Raw genomic sequence first — 21,507 nt, forward strand, 5'->3', positions numbered from 1 at the left:
GCCATTGGCCGTTGAACCTAAGCACCTTGGAAGTAGAGGGTTACCCATTATTAAACTGATCAAAATCATTAACACAATCTTTTCACCTCTGGAGCTGTGTTAGCGTGTGGGTGACACCACAGGAGCTGTATGATTTTTTTCTGTAGTTTATTTACGTTTGAACCATTTACTTCACTTTCTCTCGATTTGGCTGCAACACTGTTTACCCCTGATACTCAAATGGAGTTTTTGGAGGGCTCAAAGACTCACCCAACCCTCTATCAGCATAGTGGTGAGTAGATAATGTGTGAATTTTTTTGTGTGTAATATCCCTTTAACACCATCAGCGCGGTTTAAGAACTTTCTTGTATTACTGTCAATTAGTGTTTTAACTGAATCCTCCAATGACTTTAACTAGGTTTGGTTCGAATTGTCTACATTTATATACACAACTATGCCTCAGTTACAGCATTTTATTATCAACGTAAGCCTAGTTTCCCATGAATCATTGCGAGACAACGATCCAGCTGCTCAGTAGCTTCCACTCTTCCCTGTAGGCTCTCTGGTCGGTCCGTTGAAATATCGCGATATCTGCCTCTCTGCTCACTACGTAATGTGCCGTGCTGCTTCTAGCGGCGCTGGTGACAGTGCTGAAAGCTGTTGGGGTGAGTTTTTATTAATATTCTCTTTTCAAACAACTCTTCAGACATTAGTTTTTGACGGGCCAGCAACAAGTTAACCCCGTGTTGTGCAGTGGGGCCTCAAACACGAGGTTTTTGTCCGGCGTTTCATCATACGCAGAGCCAGGGCCTGGGTGGGGGGCAGCCGTATTTTCCCTGACCATAAATCACCACATACACGCACACACACTGTAGTCAGCAGCATGCTAGCTAACTAGCAGCTAGCCGCGAGTTAGCATTGCAAACGGTCTAGCTACGTTGCTTAATGTCATGCGTTGAGAGCCCAGTGTTGCTGAGAACACGTCGCCATATGCCAGGCTCGAAATTTGTGTGGGGTTTATAGTCGAGCGATGGACAAAAACGTTACAGTTGAATATAAATCAAGTGGCAGTAACGGGGACTCGTCGTTCGCAGCTTCTTTGTTGTCCCGTCCTCGTGCCGTTAGCGCTCACTACCTCTCCTTATGTGTTTTAAAGTAAGGCGGGTTCACAGTGAGCCAAATTAGCTGCAGCTGTACTCGGATCGTGGAACAGCTCGTGTTTTCGGGTCGTTTCTGCGTCACATTCACGTTGGCCGCCCCGAAACTCCGCTTTAGAGGTTGCAGTTCCATCTGTCACCCCCCCCCCCCCGGTGTCGGAAGGAAACCCAGCGTTGCTACGAACTATGATTTGTTTTATGTCTGAGTAACTTTTAGTTTATCACGTGGATGCCGGATGTGTCTGTCCAACTGATATGCCCGGTTCAATTCCCGTTAAAGTCCCTACTAAGTGCACTGATTTAAGAATGAAGCCAGCGAACACTAAAACCCACGTTTTTCGAATGGAGCCTGGTATACGTGCCGCTGTTTTCTCACTCCGATCACTTTTCTTCCAACTTTCCCGTGAGTTTAGAACCCCGCACAAGTGTCAGTCAAATAACTCCCATGAGCTAATTTGTACCGCTAGCTTGAACTGTGGCGCAGTGAACTGGTTTCCATGTGGAAAAGTAGGAAACGCCCGGGGGTATTGGGTGTTTACGACTTAAGCGTTAGCGGCATGCTAAAGCCGTCTGCTTCTGTTTGTCCACACAAGGTCATTGAGACGATAACTCAGTTACTTCATCGTTACTGTGTGTGTGTTATTCCGACGAACCAGCAGTGAGCCGGCGAGGTGTGATAGGTATTTGAACGTGTCGGCTCCTGGCGTGGACTATGGCGAGCTGCTTGGGCCTGGGACGCTTCCCTGCCGCAACGTGTTGGATCAGGCCTCTATTAGCGGCTCCAGCTGGGGATGGCGGCTCGCTGGCAAGTCACATGGCTGGTGATGCTGTCAGGGTGCTCATTGTCCCGGCCACGGACCAGTGAGTAGCACGGTTAGTTAAAAGGACCAGAGACCTGATCGAGGTTCTGGTAGCTACACGGTCTTAACTGGGACTGTCTGCGTTTTTGCAAGTTTGTTCTTGCTCAACTATCACCGAGCTGTGTTTGATGCTCATCAGAAAGTGTTGAAAATGCTATCAGCGCCTGTGCTTTCAGTTTTTTTTAACTGCGCACTGCTGAAAAGGGGAGAGTGGAGCAATCCCTCCTCCTCCATGGTTCACACAAGTGTTGTCTCTTTTCCGCGCTCATCACCTTTAACCCAGTAACCAAAGCCATCTTGTGATCGCTCAAGTGTTTGTTTTCACTACAGCTGTAGTCTTTGTGGGTCTGTGAAAGGAATGAAAACTTAGTGGTACTTCTCACATTAAAACTCTGCTACAAACATGAACTAGGAAGTCGCGAGCCTTTTCACAGCATCGTATATTAACCTTCCAGGAAACAAGTGGGAAGAGTCATTGCGACATAGTCACAGCCGACTAGATATCATGTGTCCTGTGTTGGCCCCCCCAGCTTGTTTTTTTCAAAGCAACATATTTGGGTCAACCCCACTCTGCTCTAACCTACTGATTGAGCTCAGTTGCTAAGTTTCTAACTAGCATTAGCTACATTTACATGTGTAATACAAAAACATTTGATTCAAGCGAGCACATTTACATTAGATCTGGGATAAATTACAAAACAAGATTGTCCAATTTGCTGCCATAAATATCACTGACGGTATGCACAAGGACTTGTTGATTAACAGCTCTTGCCTGGTAGTCAGCTGCCCGGCATTATGGGCTGTATCCAGAGGCATCTGAGGAAAACCTATTTTTATACTTGTGAGTCTGGGGCAAAGAATCTAGTGTTCTCACAAAGCTCTGGTCACTGGTGGTCCTCGGGAGTGTTTCTCATGTGACAGTGCTTTGGTCTTCACCCAAATATTTGATACGTGAATTTGTTGTCAAACAACAAAGTTAAGTAATGTTTTTCTCAACCAACTAAATCTGCTTTTTCTCAACAGTATGAAGTGAAACGGAACTGAATTTTTGTACCATCCGGAACTGCTTCAAGTTCAGATCATAACAACGAAACTGAAGACAAACCTCCCTCAAACAAGCAAAGTTGCAACACTGAAGACACGCAGGGGAAAAAAAATAAAAAAGGATCACTTCAAGGCTTCAAAACGCAAGAAGTAACCAAATCCTGAAACGACCAAAGAAGACGCACATTAGCTCAACCGAAACACAGAAAAGAAGCAAGCCTATGCCCATGCGTATTCTGAATAACTGATCTGAAACCAGAAGTTTGTGCCTACTCAACAGCTTTGACAAAGCACACGTCCCAACGCTGCTCTTAGCCCTCCTCATCCTCACCACACCTCAGACTCACCGCCGGGGTGTGGAGTGGGCTGCTATCTGCTTTTTTTTTTCTCCTCCCTATAGTTCCCCCAACCTATCCTCTTCTCACTGTTTTTCTTTGTAACATTTTCCAAGCAGTGTTATTGCACCTGCGTTTGCCTTTTTTGTGCCAGACCCCCTCCTCCACACATAATTTTTTGCTTTGTGCAACCATCTAGAACTTGTGCCAGAAACGTGTAACAAGCGTGTGTGTGTGTGTTCAACTGTGTGCATGAAGAGATCTGCAGGAACTGTATAGTCATCAAGATCCAGAGAATAACAAGATACAAGACAACAAATAAAGGTAGGTCTCGACTGTAGTACTTTCTTAATATAAGACTTTTTGTGGTGATGTCAACTGTACTTATTTACATATTTCATATGTCACGTTTTCAAGAATTTCTCTTCCAAATGGTTAAGTTATGTGTTGATTGTAGTGGTTTTCTCCTGAAAATATGACTCAGTAAATCCCTGTTTTTACACATTACTCTACACAGCTGTACAAACACAGATTGTGTAACACTCTCAATTCTAGTTCAGTTTGGGCAGCCGTGATGTGCAGACTTTGTTTTCTTATCACTGAGCACCAATCACAGCTCAGTTCATCCTTGTTTGTTTAATCAATATTCAAATTTGACAAACACGTGAGCAACCTTTGTAAATAATGGCTGTCATTGACATTTTTGTATGTTGAGTTTTGGCCTCATCAATTAGTTTGCATTTATCAAACAGCAGCTCATTCAGTGATTATTTGAAGGTGATTATTTCACAGTGAAAGCAGCTGCTGAAGCGCTTCATTGACTTTAACCTTGTACATTGGTCTTAACAAGTAATCACATGTTTGGATCTGGACTTGAAAGCACACAACGTGTAAGTGCAAGATGTAATACTCAGTTGAAGATTAGATTTGTTGTGTTATTGTTAATGTTATTTCGCATATTTATGCTCCACCAAACTGCCACCTCCTCCAATCAGTTACACTAGTTATGCAGGTTTTCTGAGGAATGATTTGATTTCCTTTCCTCAGCCAGTCCCCCGCACTTTTATATTCTGGCACTTAAGACATATCCTCCCTAATTAAAAAAAAATCCTTTTCAACTCTCTGAGCTATTTTTCCTTTTGTTTGTGACACTTGGTACACTGTGACACTTGGTACACTGGCTGACCTATCTGCCTTACCCGTTATGTTTGTTCCTCTCTTCACCCTTGCAGACATCCAGCGGTGTATCGTTGGATGGTAACATTAATAAATACCGCTTAAACGTCAAGCAAAAAAACATCAAAACAAGTAATCAAGTGCTCAAGCAAGTTTGGTCCGAGTTTATGGGAAAATATGGGCAGCCCCTGGAAAGGCTTTGTTGAGTTTACCTTGCCTGCGTCGCCACCCACCGCGTTTGTTAGCGCTGACCTGAGCAGCACCTCCCCTGTCGGACTCAGCCTGTCGCCATATGGCCGCTCCGTAAGTTTCACCTTCCCACCTCTTTTTCAACGTGCTCCACCCCCCATCGAACACCCATCCACCCACTTTGCCCCTGCATCTCTGTGAATGGCCTAACTTTCACCCTTTTTTCGGGCTCCCGAGACTAGCCTCGACTCAAGATATACTGTTACAGGTTGAGGGGGGTTCTGCTGCTTAGACTGTGGAAATTGTATGCTTTTTTTAATGAATCCTCCAAGTAGTAGTTTTTTTTTTTTCCAATTTCTTTTTTTCCCCTCATATTTAATTTTGCATCTCAAACCTGAAGAACCCTTATTGGGTGGTGACATGTGCAAATCATTACGTCTCTTCCATCAAGGAAACGCTAAACTACATAACAGTTGGAAACCTGGAATAACGTTAATTTGTAGTATTTAAATTCTTTGCCCTTCAGAACTGAACCCCTGCATTATCTCTGAGACTAACATTTTATAGTCACGTAATCACTGCACAGGCAGGCAGACCAAAGGTTTAAGCACTCTGCCCTTGTATTCAAGTCTTTAATATCCTGTACCAAGGGTATTCGTGTTAAAAACCTGCATATTGTCAAGTCTGGTTGTATTGGATATTGCAGAACTGGACCTAAAAGATGAGGCTGCTCTGGGACCCCCCTACTCATAACCCATAATCCATCACCAACACTCTGTCCACTGCAGATGCACCGCTATTTGATCTATCATTCGCATTTTCTGGTTCCTCATTTTTGGTAGTTTTATTTTGACGATTTATGACACTTCATGTAAACCATTTCATCTAAAGAACTTGGTTTCAGATTTTAAGTCTGCCTTCCCCAAAGAGCCATTCCTGTTTGATTGCACTGGTATTGAATAATGGTGTGATTTTGTCACGGCAGCATTATCGAAGTGTCATGGTAGCAGCCATTGTTACCGAGTGTCCGCTTACTTTTTGGCTTGATATTTTGTTGTCAGGATTTCTCACAGGTTTTGAGTATTAATGGTGGTTGTAAAGGGGTAATATGATACAAGGTAACTTGAATATTGCTGACATATGGTGCCCCCCATCCCCCCAAAAATCATGCAGGGGTGGATTATGAAATGTCAGCAGTTTAGCAAGGTCAAGTAGAAGAGGGTGCTAGATAATAACTTGTTTTGTGTGATTACAACGAAACAACTTGTGATGACGTTTATTTACAAAATCATTAAATGCTATGTGCACGCTCCTTGTCAAAGCTGTGGCCTCCTCAACAGTATATTCAAGTCCTCTCCCCCGTGTCAGAAATGGAAAGAGACTCCTCTGAACCGCCAGTGGCTTGCAACACTGGCTCTGCCCCATCCACCTCTACCGGTCCCATGTCGATCCCCCGTTCTGCCTCCATCTCTTGCCACCCCTACCCAGGAAGCAAAAAACACAAGCGGACTCCCTTGTATCAGAGATCAGTAAGCGGGCATGATCGTCAGTGCCCACGCTGACTTTAACAGCCCCGTCACCAGCTGTTGTCATGTGACTTTTCGCTAACAGCATGGTTTGGAGTAGCGTGGAAGTTCGACCAGGATGTAGGGGTAAAGTTTGATAAGGGAATTTCACTGGTTTTAAATTGTCGTCTGAGAGGAAGTTGAACTTCTTTTATGAATTTGTCTGTCTAACAAGAATTGCATGAAAGTTGTGTCAGTGCTTAGGTGATGTGGGACTAAAAGCACATTATATAGTGAGTGAATCCTAGTTTGAGTGCATGACACAAAGTCAATCTGAAATGTTGCGGTTTGTTTTTTGAAGATTTGAAGACTGGAAACCGTTCTTTAGCATAAATGTGTTGTCCTCTAAATGGCCAGATAGACCTTGAAGGCTCTAATGCAGCTTTATATTGGCTTTTTTCCCTCCCCACATGCTATGAAATGTGCTTTACATGCATGTTTTGAAGTGTTTTTCAATTTTTTTTGTAAGTTGGAATTTAACCCTGCATTAAATTGCAGCTCCATTTTTGTCTGCTTTATGTTGATCCACTTCTGAATGCAGTTTAACACTTGTCTCTCCTCTCCCCTAGATGAGTTTTGACCCAGGAATGCTCCATAACAATGGACACACTGCATACGCCAATGGCTCAGGACCAGGCATTAGAGAGACTGGCGTGGTGGAGAAGCTGCTGACTTCCTATGGGTTCATCCAGTGCTCTGAACGTCAGGATCGTCTCTTCTTCCACTGCTCTCAGTACAATGGCAACCTGCAGGATCTCAAAATAGGAGGTTAGAGGCCTTGTGCACAAATCATGACTAACTATTGTCTCAATCCTCACCTGTTAACAATAAACGCCTTGAGCCACATGAAGCCATTAAGACCTAAGGAGCAGCATATAAGAACACTAAGCGTTGTTTGAAAATGACCACCTAAAACCTGAGGGTTTTTATAGCAAACGTATATTCCTCAGTCTGTGAAGCAGAAATACGTGAAAGGAAAAACATTTGGCGTTCATTGTAAATCATTGCTGTTTCCCTGAAGTTAATTAACATAAAAAAACTAATATAGATGAGGCTTCTTCCCTCAGCAGGAATCGTCTAAATCATCTTCCTTGTTTTCATCAAAGAAACACTGCTGTTATCGGCTTCAATCTTGCTGGGATTGTCAACCGTCATCAGAAAAGCAACTTTGCAAACTATATTTTCACTTTCATGTGAATTTCAAAACGCGTACATATTTCATCTGACTCTAAAAGGAGAAGCACGCAAACCTCGCTCCCGCTCTTAAAGGTTCATACATGCATGTACTGCATCTGGTTTAAATGGTCAAATGCAAATCAAGCTTCCCCTGTATCATTTGAAGTGTGCTAAATGTTTTCCTGCTTCTCTCTCCTCAGATGATGTAGAGTTTGAGGTATCCTCTGACAGGCGCACTGGCAAGCGCATAGCAGTGAAGCTGCTTAAGATAAAGCCAGAGGTGCTGCCAGAGGAGCGCATCTCGGGCCAGGTGGGGCCAGACCTGCACGCCTATCCCTTTACTGTGCTGCATGGTTATATTCATCCAGTTAAGGAACACCATTTTATTTTTGGTTCTGTCCCTGTCTGTCAAATGATTTATATGGCCCATTGTGTTTAGGGCAGGGGATGATATTCCAAGTACACGGTAACATTTGATCCCCCTCTTATCCTGTATTTAAATGAAGAAAAAACTAATTTCAAGATTTGATGACGTGCATGTTTGCTTGAGGTGCTGAATGTTAAATTGCCCAATGGGTTTATACTTGTCAATGGGCCCGACTGCTCCGTCATTAGGTTGAGTTGACCCAGTAAAGGCAGCGGTGTAACTTGCCCGACTGTCAACATGCTATTGACACTACTCATCCTGTAATGCATTCACATAACTAATCGGACAACATGTAGAACACAGTGTGTTTCCACAAAGCAGCAGACTCGTACTGAATCAATTGCTTATGAATTCTATAGTCAGGTTTAGACGGTTTATAAGATTTTACACTGCAGCACAATCTTGCTCATGCAACTCTGCTAACCTGGAAGTAGTGGTGTAACGGTACATATATCTGAAACTGAAAATTTGCAGTAAAGGCCCTTGGTTCATTACGCACGTGTACCAAACGAATGCAGCGAGTCCACCTGCCAAATTTATTCATAGCTGCTGTCGGCTATGTAACTGGTAACACATCGAACTTGCCCACTGTTTTGAAACCGCATCATAAGAGTCATGGTCCACTAACCTTGGAAATAACTCTTATGTTAGTGGGACATGGAAAAACGAGTTTAGTGCAAACCCAGCTCAACGTGGCATCAAAGCTACTGGGGGCAACATATTTTTATAGTAGCAGACGTGGCCGTTCACTGTTGATGAGAATAACACACACAGAGTAATCAAGCCCCATTACGAAGTTCCCTCTCATCCACATTTCAGCCAGCAAGTCACACCAGCCCTTTATAAACCTCTGTTCCTATAAGGGAGAGTGTTTGTGTCATACCAACAGGGCATCAAACCCTTTCTGCAAACTATGTTGACAGTACGTTTTTTTTTTGTTTTTTTTTAAGAAAAAATTAAAATACAAATGATTAATAGTTCATTTTCATCATGCATCACCTTAATGGATATTTATTTGAGTAATTATATTTATTTTATGAGCATGATTATGTAAAAAAAACGCCATACTTAACCAGGGTTGAATAAAAAGAGAGAAATCAGTTTGTTTCCTGTCCCTTGTTTCTACTGTACCGAAAAACATTCCGACCCGTGACCTCTAAGAAAGAGGTTTGTGTACCGTTACACCCGTACCTGTAAGTGATGCTCTACACCGCTGACACTTAATCTACTTGTTATTATGACATTTATTTGAAATTCAGCCTTTCATCCATCATGTGTCCATAGATTTTTAACTTGGAGTATGTAATTTGAAAGAATATTGCCGAATCAGTGTGGTAATGTTTCCCATTTGTGATCTCCATTTACTGCAGGTTGTCTCATCAATCCCAGTGCACTTGGATGGAAAGTCTGGCCCTGTGCAGGTCCCCAATGGCAGTGTCTGTTATGAAAGAAATGGGGTAAGAAAAGTGACATAGATTAAAACATGCTTGATGCTGATAGCAAGCAACAACACAATCCCTCTTAAAGATATTTTATGTAATCAGAATTGGAGCACCACAGTCTAGGTAATTAAGCACTGAAAGCAGAAGAGTGAAGCTCCCTGCAGTGAAATCTCCTTACATCTCACTCAGTTGTACAGACACCGAGCCAACACACGTCTTTTCTTGTTAAAAAAACACCAGTATTGCTACAGGTTTATTACCCATGGGGAACATTTCCCACAGTGTGGCATCTCCACTCTGTTTATGTATTCACACTAAATTTTATTAGGTGGTTTAGAATGTGACAGTTGAATCATTAAAATGTGTGCCCTAGCCATTTGACAAGGTTTGACACTGATGTTCACAGGAAGTTTTCTACCTTACCTACACTCCTGAAGATGTAGAGGGTAACATCCACCTGGACACGGGCGACAAAGTCAGCTTTTACATGGAGACCAACAAACAGTGAGCCCATCCCTATTGACACTATTGTCTTGATTTCCCAGCGGTTGCCTTTTTTGCCCAATTCATTTCTCTATCTCTTTCAGCACTGGTGCCGTTAGTGCTCGTAATATTCAGCTGGTGAAGAAAAAGCAGATGCGGTGCCAGGGTGTGGTGTGTGCTACAAAGGTACGGACCAATGATCTCCTCACATGAACCTTTTCTAATTTCGTTAATAAGACCTAATAGGATTGTTTGATGGCTGACTTTGCAAAACAAAATGATCAGTCCAGAGATGTTATGGATATGGCCTTTACTTGACAACCCAGATTTAACCAACCATGCTACTTGTTTACCAAATAAGCTAAAATAATCAGAACTGCTGTAGATATGGTGTTTGGTAGTATGATAACTAGATGCCATTTCTCCCGTTCTATTCCATACCTCAATGATTTCCACCAAACTCATTTTGGCTGGTAGGTTGATGAACCATGTGTTGTTTTACAGGAGGCCTTTGGATTCATCGAAAGGGCTGACGTGGTGAAGGAGATTTTCTTTCACTACAGTGAGTTCAAGGGTGATTTGGAGGCTCTGCAGGCTGGAGATGATGTCGAGTTCACCATCAAAGACAGAAATGTAGGTGTCATCAAGCTTTCAACTGTAGCATCCACAAATTATTTCATCATTTTTTTATTTTTATCAGTGTATTTCTTATTACTGGTCTTAACGTGTTTAGAACATTATTTACCTTTTTGATCTTGTGGCTTAGGGTAAAGAAGTAGCTACTGATGTGAGGCTGCTCGCCCAAGGAACGGTCATTTTTGAGGATATCAGCATTGAGCAATTTGAAGGCACTGTCGTCAAGGTCATTCCCAAGGTTCCCACCAAAAACCAGGCAAGTTGATTACAATCCTGTCAAGGTGGATTCTTGCGTATTTCATGAGGTTTTGGTTATAACTAGTGATGCATCTGCGAGTCACTAACCAAGATTTTTTTTTTATTCTTTCCTGCGTCCACAGAACGACCCTCTCCCAGGTCGCATCAGTTCTCGCATTGGTTTCACTGACAAGGAGCTGCCGTTCGGAGAGAAGGACACAAAATCCAAGGTCACCCTTTTGGAGGGTGATCACATTCAGTTCAACATCTCCACCGACCGCAGAGACAAGCTTGAGAGGGCCACGAACATCGACGTCCTCCCAGACACCTTCGACTTCACCAAGGAGACTCGTGAAATGGTAAATGATTCCTAAAAAAGTGCTTGATTTTCACAAATGGTCTAATAAATTATTGAATATATCATTTTATTTGAAAAAAATGGCTGATTTATAGAGACCTTAAGTGATTACCTATTCATAGACAGCTATTGTGCCACCAATACTCTTTCTAGGGGGTGATTGCGGCTATACGCGATGGCTTTGGCTTCATAAAGTGTGTGGATCGGGATGCTAGGATGTTCTTTCACTTCAGTGAAGTGCTGGAGGAGAGCCAACTGCACATCTCGGATGAAGTGGAGTTTACTGTTGTGCCTGTAGGTCCTGTTAATAAGATTTTCACCAAAGTATGTATTTTGTGTTACTACTTTAGCCGCCACATTTCAATTACTCTTTAAACAAATGAAATTAAATGTTCTGTCGTTGCCAGGATATGCTGTCGGCTCAGAGGAACCATGCCGTGCGCATCAAGAAGCTGCCCAAGGGCACAGTGTCTTTCCATACCCAGTCTGAGCAGCGCTTCATGGGTGTTGTGGAGAAAGAAGTTATTGCTGTCAACACAAAGAATGCCAGTCCTACAAAGGTGAAGGAGAAGGTATTATTATGACATATATATATATATATAACAGAATCCACCCCCCATTTCTTAAAAAAACTGTAGCCTTGTTGCTCCAGCCCCAACCTACTTCTACCCCTCTACCCATTTTTAGTTCTAATTTTACTCTTTGCTTTGTCATCATTTACCTCCACCTGTCCATGTCCCTTGTTGGTTAAGAAAAAAGACAAGGTAGGACTGAGACCTTCTGCATGAAGCCACATGACTCATGTCTCACAAATGAGTGATGATGATATACAAATTATTCTTTTATTCAGTAAAATAATTTCACCAACTTTATCCAATATATTCCTAGACTTCAGATGTTTAATAAAAAATTCAACAGTTGACACATAACGCAGTGTATGAAAACAGCTTTTGACAAGCGTGCTGTTGACTAGCCTTGCTGTGTAACAAGTGTTTGTGTTTCTTATTTTTCCAAGGGTAAAGTTGTAGAAAAGGTTGGTCTTTGCAGGCCTCTGGCCAACCAATGACAGCATGGTGTTTCATCACTATTTAACAACACAATTTAGAGACTAAACACTAATCCCCACTACTAGAATGGGTTTTTGGGAACAGACTGTTTAGTACTTGAGGGAAAGAACCCCAAAAATTGTTCACATCAGAATCTGAAGCATAAGATATTTTCAGTTGTCAAACCAACCTGGCCAGCTGAGATACTCCAGTGTTTTTGTCACACTTCTGTTTGTTACAAAAGTGAATCTAGAAGGATGCTCTGAGAGCGAATACCGTGAGCAATACGGTGAGTCACTCGACAAGTCAAAGCAGTGTTTCAATTTTTTATTTTTATAAACCTTCTGACTAGCATTTGAGGTGTAAAAATGATCTACGTGTTGGAGGTAACAATATCGGCAAAATGCATTGCTCATCTATAAAATCATTACAACAATTGAAGGAATAAAATGTGTCTTAAAGGACTGTCCCCAATAATTGAAACTACAGTAGTGAAGCTGCTGTAACACAGAGCTGTCGCAGTAGACTAGGCTAATGCTAACCACCCGTGCTTGTACAGAGTGAAACATTGCACAAACTGAGGCCTCTCATGCTTGTGTAGGCCATCTGCACATCATCTTCTAATACATGCATACTTTAAAATGCTCTGCTCAATTCATCTGAAACCGGGAGCTTAAACACATTTGGTTGAAATGTTTATCACTAATGAGCGATTCAGCAGTGGCTGGGACCAGCTATCAAACAAAGGGTATGCTCAATTAATTTAGTTTGATGTGTCCTTTTGGCAGGAATCGGAGGAAGGAGTTATTGGATATGATGACTGTGGAGAGAAGCTCACTGTGGCCTACCATACTAAAGACCTAGAGGGAGGAGGCATCCCACAGGTTGGAGACAAGGTAACTATAGTTATCTTCAGATTTTAAAGACTATACAAAGACTCATAAGTGCAAACTGCTCACTAAAATGACTTGTGTACCCATTTTGACCTGATGCAACGTATGCATGTGTAAACCAAATTTCATACTTTTCAAGACTCGTGACTGATTCATTGCGGCATGATTCGCTGACATACTGGGAAAGGTGAAATGCATTATGGTAAATGTGTTCGTCAGTGCTCTTAGCCCGCAATTGTTTAATATTTTAAATAGAGTTTCAGGCAAAGGCTGAAGACCAATCAAGGGGATTGATATTGAAGCATAGTGCAGCAGTGGTTAATTGACAAACAATGAATGAATGAAAATAACAATGAAGGCGAATCAGACCCAGACGATGTCCCTGCTGATCCACTGACCAAGGCTCAGTCGGTATAAGACATTTTTGAGGAGGCGTAAGTTTGCCAGCCTAATGGTTTTTAGAAAATGTTCAGTTTAGGGAAACTGCAATGATTCAAAGGCCAAAGATTTTTCATTTCATGTCTCTACCTGCTTCAGAAGCTGATCATTTTGTTGTTATGACTTAATTTCCCTTCGGGGATGAATAAAGTTATCTATCTATTCCTCAGAAAACCCTCAGGTTTTCAGTGATCGAACAATGCTACATGAATCTTTTTAGAGTCTTAATGGGTCAACTGAAGTTGTTCTGCTGAAAAGATGATATGAAGTTTGCTCCTGTAGCTGAGGATCATTGCTAATATCACCCTACTTTTTGTGGCTCTCTGGCGACGAGTGATTCAGTGTTTGTAGCTGCCTTGTTAAACTTACCATGTTTGTCCTCTAGGTGGAGTTCTCCATCAACGAAGTGAAGCGAACCGGCCAGCAGAGCGCAGTCTCCATCAGGGTCCTCAACCGTACCTCCTCCAATGCCAAGAGACTACATGGATTTGTTGCCACACTGAAGGACAACTTTGGCTTCATTGAGACAGCAAATCATGATCAAGAGATATTCTTTCACTACAGGTAGAGTTTAAATTCTAAGATTGTATTTTTTTCAATGACATCCAAATATCTGTGAATTTGAACTCTGGTTTTATTTATATCTGTTTGTTTTCCTCAGTGAAATGTGTGGAGACTTGGACAGTTTGGAGCTGGGCGACACGGTGGAGTACACGCTCTCTAAAGGAAAAGGAAACAAAGTCAGTGCTGAAAAGGTTACCAAAGTGGCTGCAGGTATGAAGAGTTTTAGCTGATTTCTTTCTACGATTCACTTAAGATTTGTTAGCTTGGCTGGTAAAGGGACTTCAATTGAATTGTGAAATATCCCTTTTCTCTTCTAGTGAATGGCATTGGTGAGGATGTTGGTGCGAATGTGATGATGGGGAAAGTCATCCGTCCTTTACGCAGTGTAGACCCCTCCCAAACAGAATACCAAGGGCTTATTGAAATCACAGAGGAAGGTTGGTGACAAATTATGATGGGACTTTGCAGATCCGCTCTTTAATGCAGTTTGTCTTGTAGTGAAATTAAAATTGTCACCCGCTTCTTTGTTGTCTCAGATGGAACAAAGGGTCCAAGTTATCCCTTTGGAATCATGGGTATGGCCAGCAAGGCAGATTGTCTGCAGAAAGGAGAACTTGTGAAGTTCCAGGTTTGCACAGTATCCCAGACTGGACAGAAGATGGCCTATACTGTTGTCCCCCAGCGTAGAGCCTTGGTGGAGTGTGTCAAAGACCAGGTAAGTGATCAACAATTTATTTCCAGATACTGAGGTTATCCTCAAGTGAAGGTTACTGATTTCAATATTTCTTTTGGTTGTCCCCAGTTTGGATTCATCACATATGAGGTCGGTGAGAGCAAGAAACTGTTCTTCCACGTAAAAGAAGTGCAAGATGGCCTGGAGCTCCAAACCGGTGATGAGGTGGAGTTCTCGGTCGTCCTTAATCAACGCACAGGGAAATGTAGTGCCTGCAATGTTCGCAGAGTCAGGTAGGAAATCCGGCTGGTTGCGCACAGGATATTTGATGTTTTCAATCTGAAAATATTTTGTCTCAGTGTTAATCTTGAATTCATATCATGTGCCTAACATTGCAGTGAGGGGCCTAAACCAGTGGCAACTCCTCGCCCTGACCGTCTGGTGAACCGATTGAAGAGCATCACCCTTGATGATGCCAGTGCTCCTCGTCTGGTCATCGTGAGACAGCCCCGCGGTCCTGACAACTCAAAGGTACGGCCGAGCCTACTGCACTGCTACTGCAACCTTTGCCTGAACTCTGGATTATTGAATTTTGTATTATATTGGCATCAACATTAACAAAGTTTGTTTTTGTACAGGGCTTCAATGTGGAGCGCAAGACTCGACAGCCTGGCGTCATCGACTGAGCAATACAGAGCCTAACACCCCACCCCCCATTCAGTGTTGGTGGGATTTGGCAACTGCAGGAGATAAGGGAATTTGATTTGACACATGCTTGTACACACAAACTCAAACATAAATCACGAACACGCATACAGTAATTGGCATGTGTAATCTTTGTCCCCCTCGATACCTGCGAGGGATACTGTCATTTCATGGTTCCCTGCCTCCCATGTATGATGTACTTGATATGGAGTCCACACTGCAGTGTATCTCTGTGTGTGTGTGTGTGTGCGCGCCGTATCCTAGAAGTGATAAGTGTGTAATGGAGGTATATGTTTCTGAGAGCCTTGCCTCTCTAAAATCAGAGTGATGACTGTGTGGCTGTGTTTGTCCCTCTCTTTTGATTCTGCTTTGTCTGGAGTTCTGCACCTGTCCTCTGTCCTGTAGTCTGCCTGGGTTGATGAGTGTATGTCGGCATGTCTTTGAGCTTCTGCTCCCGTTTCTTTTTCTCATGTTGGCCCCTTAATCCATCGAAATTTCAAATGGTTTCATTTGTCAAGTTTCCACTTTCTGTATGCTTTCCTACAAAACGTATATAAAGCAAAGTTCCCTCCATAAGGAGGATCATATTTCTCATATGTGCGAGCTTAAACTGAGGATTCTTCGCTGCTCGTTTTTTTTGAGCAGTTTTAAAATGCTTTATTGAAGAGCTGAAGTGAAAGCATGGTTTGTGATGTATGTGAATGTCAAAGTAGATAATCTAATGGGTTTAACCTTAGCAATCTCGAGCCTTTGGATACCTTTTTGGTATTCACATGCACCACTTAAGCAAATTTTCCCGGGTGCAGAATTCCTTGTGGCATCTTATATCTGCAGTTCTTTTATACTATGTTTTTTTTGTTTCTTGCACATGTTTTTGCTTTTGTTTTTTTCATTAAAACTCAATCTGCTAATATTGAATTAAGTAAGAATAAGGTGCCTAAAAACTACAAGCAAAGTGACATTAAAAAAAAAAAAAAACGTAAAAAAGAACAAAAGAAGTATCCTGTTCCCAGCCAACCGCCAAAATATTCAGAACAATCTTAGGGTGGCTATCTTTTCTAGTAGAGATAATACTGATATGCATCCCAAACCTCTGGGTTGAACTATACTGTATGTAATGTGTGCATTTTTTTTATTTTTTTTTCTTAGAAGTTCAAACTTCAGATATAAAGAAACAAATTTAACTTAAATAATATGGGAGGTAAAGTATTAGAAAATACAGTTTAAAAAAAACATTAAAATTCAGGATATCAGTTATAGCGCTCTGGAGAAGTGGTGGGTGAACTGTTGTGCCTCTGCACATTTAAGTTGCAGTCAAAATTACTTTCAACTTCAGAAATCACCAGGGTTCAGTTAAACCACATTCAGAGGTTCTCATGTACTTTTGTTAATGGTCTTGAATGAAACAATTGAATTAAAAGTTTTATGAAAATTACGAGCTGTTGTGTACTTCTTTTATTTCAGAGGCTTCAGGTCTGCTTTAACAGATCCGACGGAAGACGCTAAAGCATGAAGTAAAAACACTTGAGTTCAGGCCATGAAACCTTTAGATATTTGCAGTCTCGGATTATGAAACAGTAGTACAGGCAGGTAAAATAATAAAATGCATAATCTGTAGTTTACGTCGAAGTTTTGGGGCCAGTTTTACAAAAAATCTGAGCATAATGCTTTTTTTTTGAGTATAAAATTATATATTGTTTTAGAAATAAGCAGCAAGGAGAACTTGTGCTAACCAGAGTTTCATCCCTTCTGGATCCAAAATCTTAAACCTATCTCATTGTGAAACTATGAAACCTTCTGAATGTCATGTAGGTGTCAACAGTGATGTTGAGTGGACAACTACCAAGCATTTCCTCATTCACAAATAGGCAATTTCCTCCAAGTCTATGTAGTTCTTTGTTTGGAGCAGACTGTTAGATACTGATACTTATGATAATGTAGTGCTGGTTAGCTAAAACATCACGTTTAGTTGTGTGAAACCTTTACCAACTGTATAACTTAAGGTGCTCGACATTCCTCATTTTAACTCGGACAACGCTATATTGTCTCTTTAAATTACACAGAGCCCTAAAATGACTTGTCGTAAGCTTACCATTTTATCAATACAAATCTCAGATTTCATTGTAGCCCAACGACCTCAACTGAAAGAGGACATTTTAACTTGTGACCTTAAGAAAAACCACAGATGTAAGTTACGAAATTACTAAAAGTGTTTCTTTAGATAAAGAAATCACAACTTTCAATACAAAGCACTGAAAAGAATCTGTCACACAGTGAGGCATTCACCATATTTTCATGGTAGGTTTTTCTGTCTTTGTATTAGTGACTGTTTATTTGCCAGAACAGAGGAAACCGCTTTGAGGCAAGGGCGCAACTGCACAATAACATGTACAGTACAAAGAATTCCATTATTTACTTCAATGCAGGGTTGAATACACAGCAATCACGAATAATCCAGTAAAATAAAAATAACATGTCACATTTAAATTTGTGCAAAGTTAAAATAATTTCTGTTTTGTGGTTTTTAAAATTCTAAGCTATCCTGTGTCGCTAATGACTTCCTGATGTGACGGGTGTTTGATTTCCACCTCAGCTGATCCCCTGCCCTTGTTCCCTCACTTCTGACATGGAGCCATTTTATGCACAAGGGGGCTCACGGAAGGGAGCAAACCCTGGGAGGGCTGGGTTGATGAGGGTTATTGAGGGCCTCCATCGTAGCAACATACACTAGATACAATGGGTCTTTCATAAACTCAGTACAAATTAAAGAAACACTATGTAACTGTTACTGAACAACAGGGCCCTCTACAGTCACTTGTTTAATTCTGTTTGGCTCTGTGTCCGGATGATTTAGTTGTTTTCATGTAGAGAAAAAACGCAAAACCTCTCAATGTGCTTCATGGGGCTCTGACTGTGTAGTCCTACTTCCTGAACTGCACCACAACTGAATGGATATTACCCATGATTCCCGGCTGCTTGAACTAGAGGAGCTGCTGCTATAATAATAACGCCAAAGTCTGGTCAGAATTCTTCATATTTTATAAGTTTCCGACTTCTACGTGTTTTTAACTGATCTACAGTCCAGCATTACTCTTACACTTCTCATTGTACCCACTCGCCACAGTTACTTACAGCAAGAATACACCTTAAGGTTGATGAGTCTGAATGAAAGCAGCACCATTCTCCTTCTTCCGAGCCAGTGTGCCATCAAAAATATTTGGAAACTGCTATTTTAAGGGCAGAAAGTAGCGAAATGCAAATTAATATTGATGTGAGGAATAAAACAAACTGTCTTACGATAAAGCATTCATCATATTTTACTGGCTTCGTATCAGTGCCTGTTTATTTGCTGCTAAACCTTAGTGCTACCCAGATATATTGTGAGTTCAGTGCGGTGAATCACCTTCTTTTTAGTCTGTAATTGTGTGTTTTGGGCTTCAGACCAGCGTGTCCACCACTCCCTGAGCTCTGTGGGACCCGTGGGCCGCCGCTCTTTTATCTGGTTCGGAGAAACCAGAGCATGAGGAGAGTCGAAGTCTTCTCGGGGCAAGAACTTCCTGTTAACATAAACATCCCCATCAGGATCAGATCGTTGCTGATATGCGTCCTTTGAGGAAAACTCAGTGGCAGCACCACCATCGACTCCTGAAATCATCTCTGAATCCTCTTCAACAACGTTCTGAGGGGCAAAGAAATCAAGCCCCTGCATTTTGCACTTGTACTCCTCCAGCTTGGTTTTGCACTCAACAGCCTTCGCCCTCATCTCAAGGAACTGTCTCTGCAAGTCTTTCTCGTGACCTTCCTCCGCCTTTAATTCATTTCCCCAAAACTTGATCTGCTCCATTTCATGTTCAGCCAGTCTCTTCTGGGCGTCCTGCTCGGCTCTTTGGGCCCTCTGTCTCTCCTCAAGCTCAAAAATCAGTTTGTCTGTGCGGCCTATCTGGACCTGCAAATCCTGCAAACAACTGAGCTGTCGAATGACGGTTTCTTTGAGACTATTTATTTCATCTTCAGCTGCAACTACACTTGAACGGCAAAGGTCATCGTCAGCTTTTGCCTCTTTGCTCTTCTTGCAGCGTTTGCTGTCTTTACCCCTCGTCTGGCTTCCGATGCAGCAGGATGTTTGATTGTCCAAGTCTGACTTGATACTTTTCTGACCTCTGACTTTGCTCCTACTTCTTCGACCCAAGCCATCTTTGTCACCAGTGAGAGACACATCGACGGAGGCATGGTTCCTTTTATCGGTTCTCTTGCTGTTCTTGTCACAGGCAGTATTGTAGACCTTGCCTTTCCCCAGATTCTCCAGCCATTCCCAGGCCTCTTCCATGAGCGTCAGAGACTTTCTTTTAGGTTTTTTCGGGTCCTCCTTCTGGGGCTCAGCTTCTTGCCTCGAGCAAGGCAACGGCGGCAAGCTCCGGCGATGCAAACTCAGTGAACCGCTGCCTCGCCGCATTCGAGCCGCTGCATCCTTCTTTCTCAGGGGCGGCCAAGGCTGGTATCTGCCAACTTTTGTTCTGCTCATTTCATCCCAGACACAGGGTCCATTGTGGAGCAGGGTGAGCTGGACCTCCCGGGCCTGCTCGCCGTATTTCTCCAGGGTCTCCAGAAGGCGTTCGTCGGGGGTCATGCACCGCTCGAAGTCTTTGAATTTCTCCCGCAAAATGTAGCGTCCGGGCTGACCTGTAGAGACAGATGAGCGTGGTCAATAGCTCGCTTACCATGTCGCAAAACATAAATTGTAGAGCCACAAATATACACACTCAGGGCTTGAGCCAACGATATGACCACTTCTTGGCATGTTGTTTCCTCTGTCACTCCGCAGACCACCCGCTGGACGCCGTCCACTGACACCTTCACTTCCATTGTATCCAGCCTCTGCTTTTAGGAAGTGCGCTGTGCAGGGTCTCTTGTCGTCTCTGTAAGGGGAAGTGGTGGAGACAGCTGAAGGACCCTTGTTAGGACTAACTGTAATCTGCCCATCATGTAATGGTCAAGTTTCTGGGCAGCTTGAATCACCCTCTCAAAAATAACTGATCCAGAGAAGACAACACATTTCCTCAAGTAAAATCCAATAAAACAATTCAGAGACCCACCTTTTTTTCCTGTCTGCAGTCCAGATGCCTGGACTTGTCTGTTCAGGGGCTGGACGCTCTGCTGGGGAGGAACTGCGGAGACATTAAGACCAATTAAAATTCCTGATAGCATTTGTTACTGGACAGTGAATGTTCCCACCCATCGTTTACACACAGCAAAAATAGGGTTTGTTTAGACTTCAATGAAATTATACAATTCTGCTCCAGCAGCTACAACCGTGAGTTGCCGCAACACACTGATGCTTCTGTATAATCTAATATAGAACTTGTTCCTGGAAACAAACAGGTCCGGTCTGTGTGTAGTCTCCAGTGAGGATTATACATTAATGCTGTTTATAGATCTGGGTGTTCCCTCTTTATCGTTCAGACAGGAAGCGCGATAACGGTCCAAGTAGAACGTGTAAACATGCTGAGCTTGTAATCTGTGCAACCAAGTCCTCCGCTGTCGGGCAAATACCTCAGTCAGTCTGTGGAATACTTAGAACCTTCACTTAAATAACTTCAACTAATTAGGTTTGGTTTTCCTTCAGCATTTGCTTAAGTATCTTGATGTGGGTCGATCTATGAAACATTTCTAATAACGTGTTTGTGGAGCCTTGTGTATTTATGCTGCTGTGAGCTTCTGTCTGAGGTCTCAGTGTGGCTGTTGGATTAGAGGTTTCAGATTTCATCCCACATGCAGGATCTGGCGATACCTGCGAATCTGACACTAGTCACAATCAGTACCAGACAAGTATTCTCAAGCAACTTCATCTAGATCTATTTATATAGTGGGTATAAACACAGTTGGAACTTTTATTAGCTGCTTTGGGCTAAAACTAACTCACTGTTTTTTTATTGCTTTTGAAATGAGTCAGGTACAGAAAGGAGGTGCAAAACATAAAAGGGACACCTGCTTGTATAATGCAATACAATTTAACAGCACAATGTTGAATCAACACCATGAATCTAAACCATTTATTTCCAAATTGAATATTTAATATTGTACTGAATTATTTTACTGTGGCCAGGTGTACCTAATAAATTGCCAA

General features: G+C 42.3%; 2 protein-coding genes across 15 annotated transcripts; one reads left to right on the plus strand and one right to left on the minus strand.

Annotated features, from left to right (window-relative positions):
• The first annotated feature begins 507 nt into the window (after positions 1-507).
• csde1 (cold shock domain containing E1, RNA-binding) lies at positions 508-16,818 on the plus strand. 14 transcript variants are annotated; one of them, XM_062392444.1, is made up of 21 exons: positions 508-644; positions 3,020-3,699; positions 4,608-4,854; positions 6,875-7,073; positions 7,682-7,848; positions 9,279-9,365; positions 9,757-9,854; positions 9,938-10,019; positions 10,338-10,466; positions 10,600-10,725; positions 10,850-11,065; positions 11,218-11,388; positions 11,472-11,636; positions 12,878-13,006; positions 13,827-14,005; positions 14,103-14,215; positions 14,323-14,442; positions 14,542-14,720; positions 14,808-14,971; positions 15,077-15,209; positions 15,317-16,818. In XM_062392444.1, exons 3-21 carry the CDS (start codon positions 4,729-4,731, stop codon positions 15,362-15,364), a joined length of 2,631 nt encoding a protein of 876 aa, XP_062248428.1. In that variant the 5' UTR covers positions 508-644; positions 3,020-3,699; positions 4,608-4,728; the 3' UTR covers positions 15,365-16,818. The 14 variants fall into 14 exon arrangements, with proteins under 14 accessions (XP_062248428.1, XP_062248423.1, XP_062248424.1 ...); XM_062392439.1 differs by lacking the exon at positions 4,608-4,854 and adding an exon at positions 6,063-6,269; XM_062392440.1 differs by lacking the exon at positions 4,608-4,854 and adding an exon at positions 6,081-6,269.
• Positions 16,819-17,337: 519 nt separating this feature from the next.
• On the minus strand, positions 17,338-20,246 carry rassf11 (Ras association domain family member 11). The gene is made up of 2 exons (XM_062392695.1): positions 20,144-20,246; positions 17,338-20,063 (listed from the first exon to the last, which is right to left on the minus strand). Exons 1-2 carry the CDS (start codon positions 20,244-20,246, stop codon positions 18,736-18,738), a joined length of 1,431 nt encoding a protein of 476 aa, XP_062248679.1. The 3' UTR covers positions 17,338-18,735.
• Positions 20,247-21,507: the final 1,261 nt, after the last annotated feature.

Source organism: Platichthys flesus, chromosome 7 (genome assembly GCF_949316205.1).
Source record: "Platichthys flesus chromosome 7, fPlaFle2.1, whole genome shotgun sequence".
Taxonomy (NCBI): Eukaryota; Metazoa; Chordata; class Actinopteri; order Pleuronectiformes; family Pleuronectidae; genus Platichthys; species Platichthys flesus.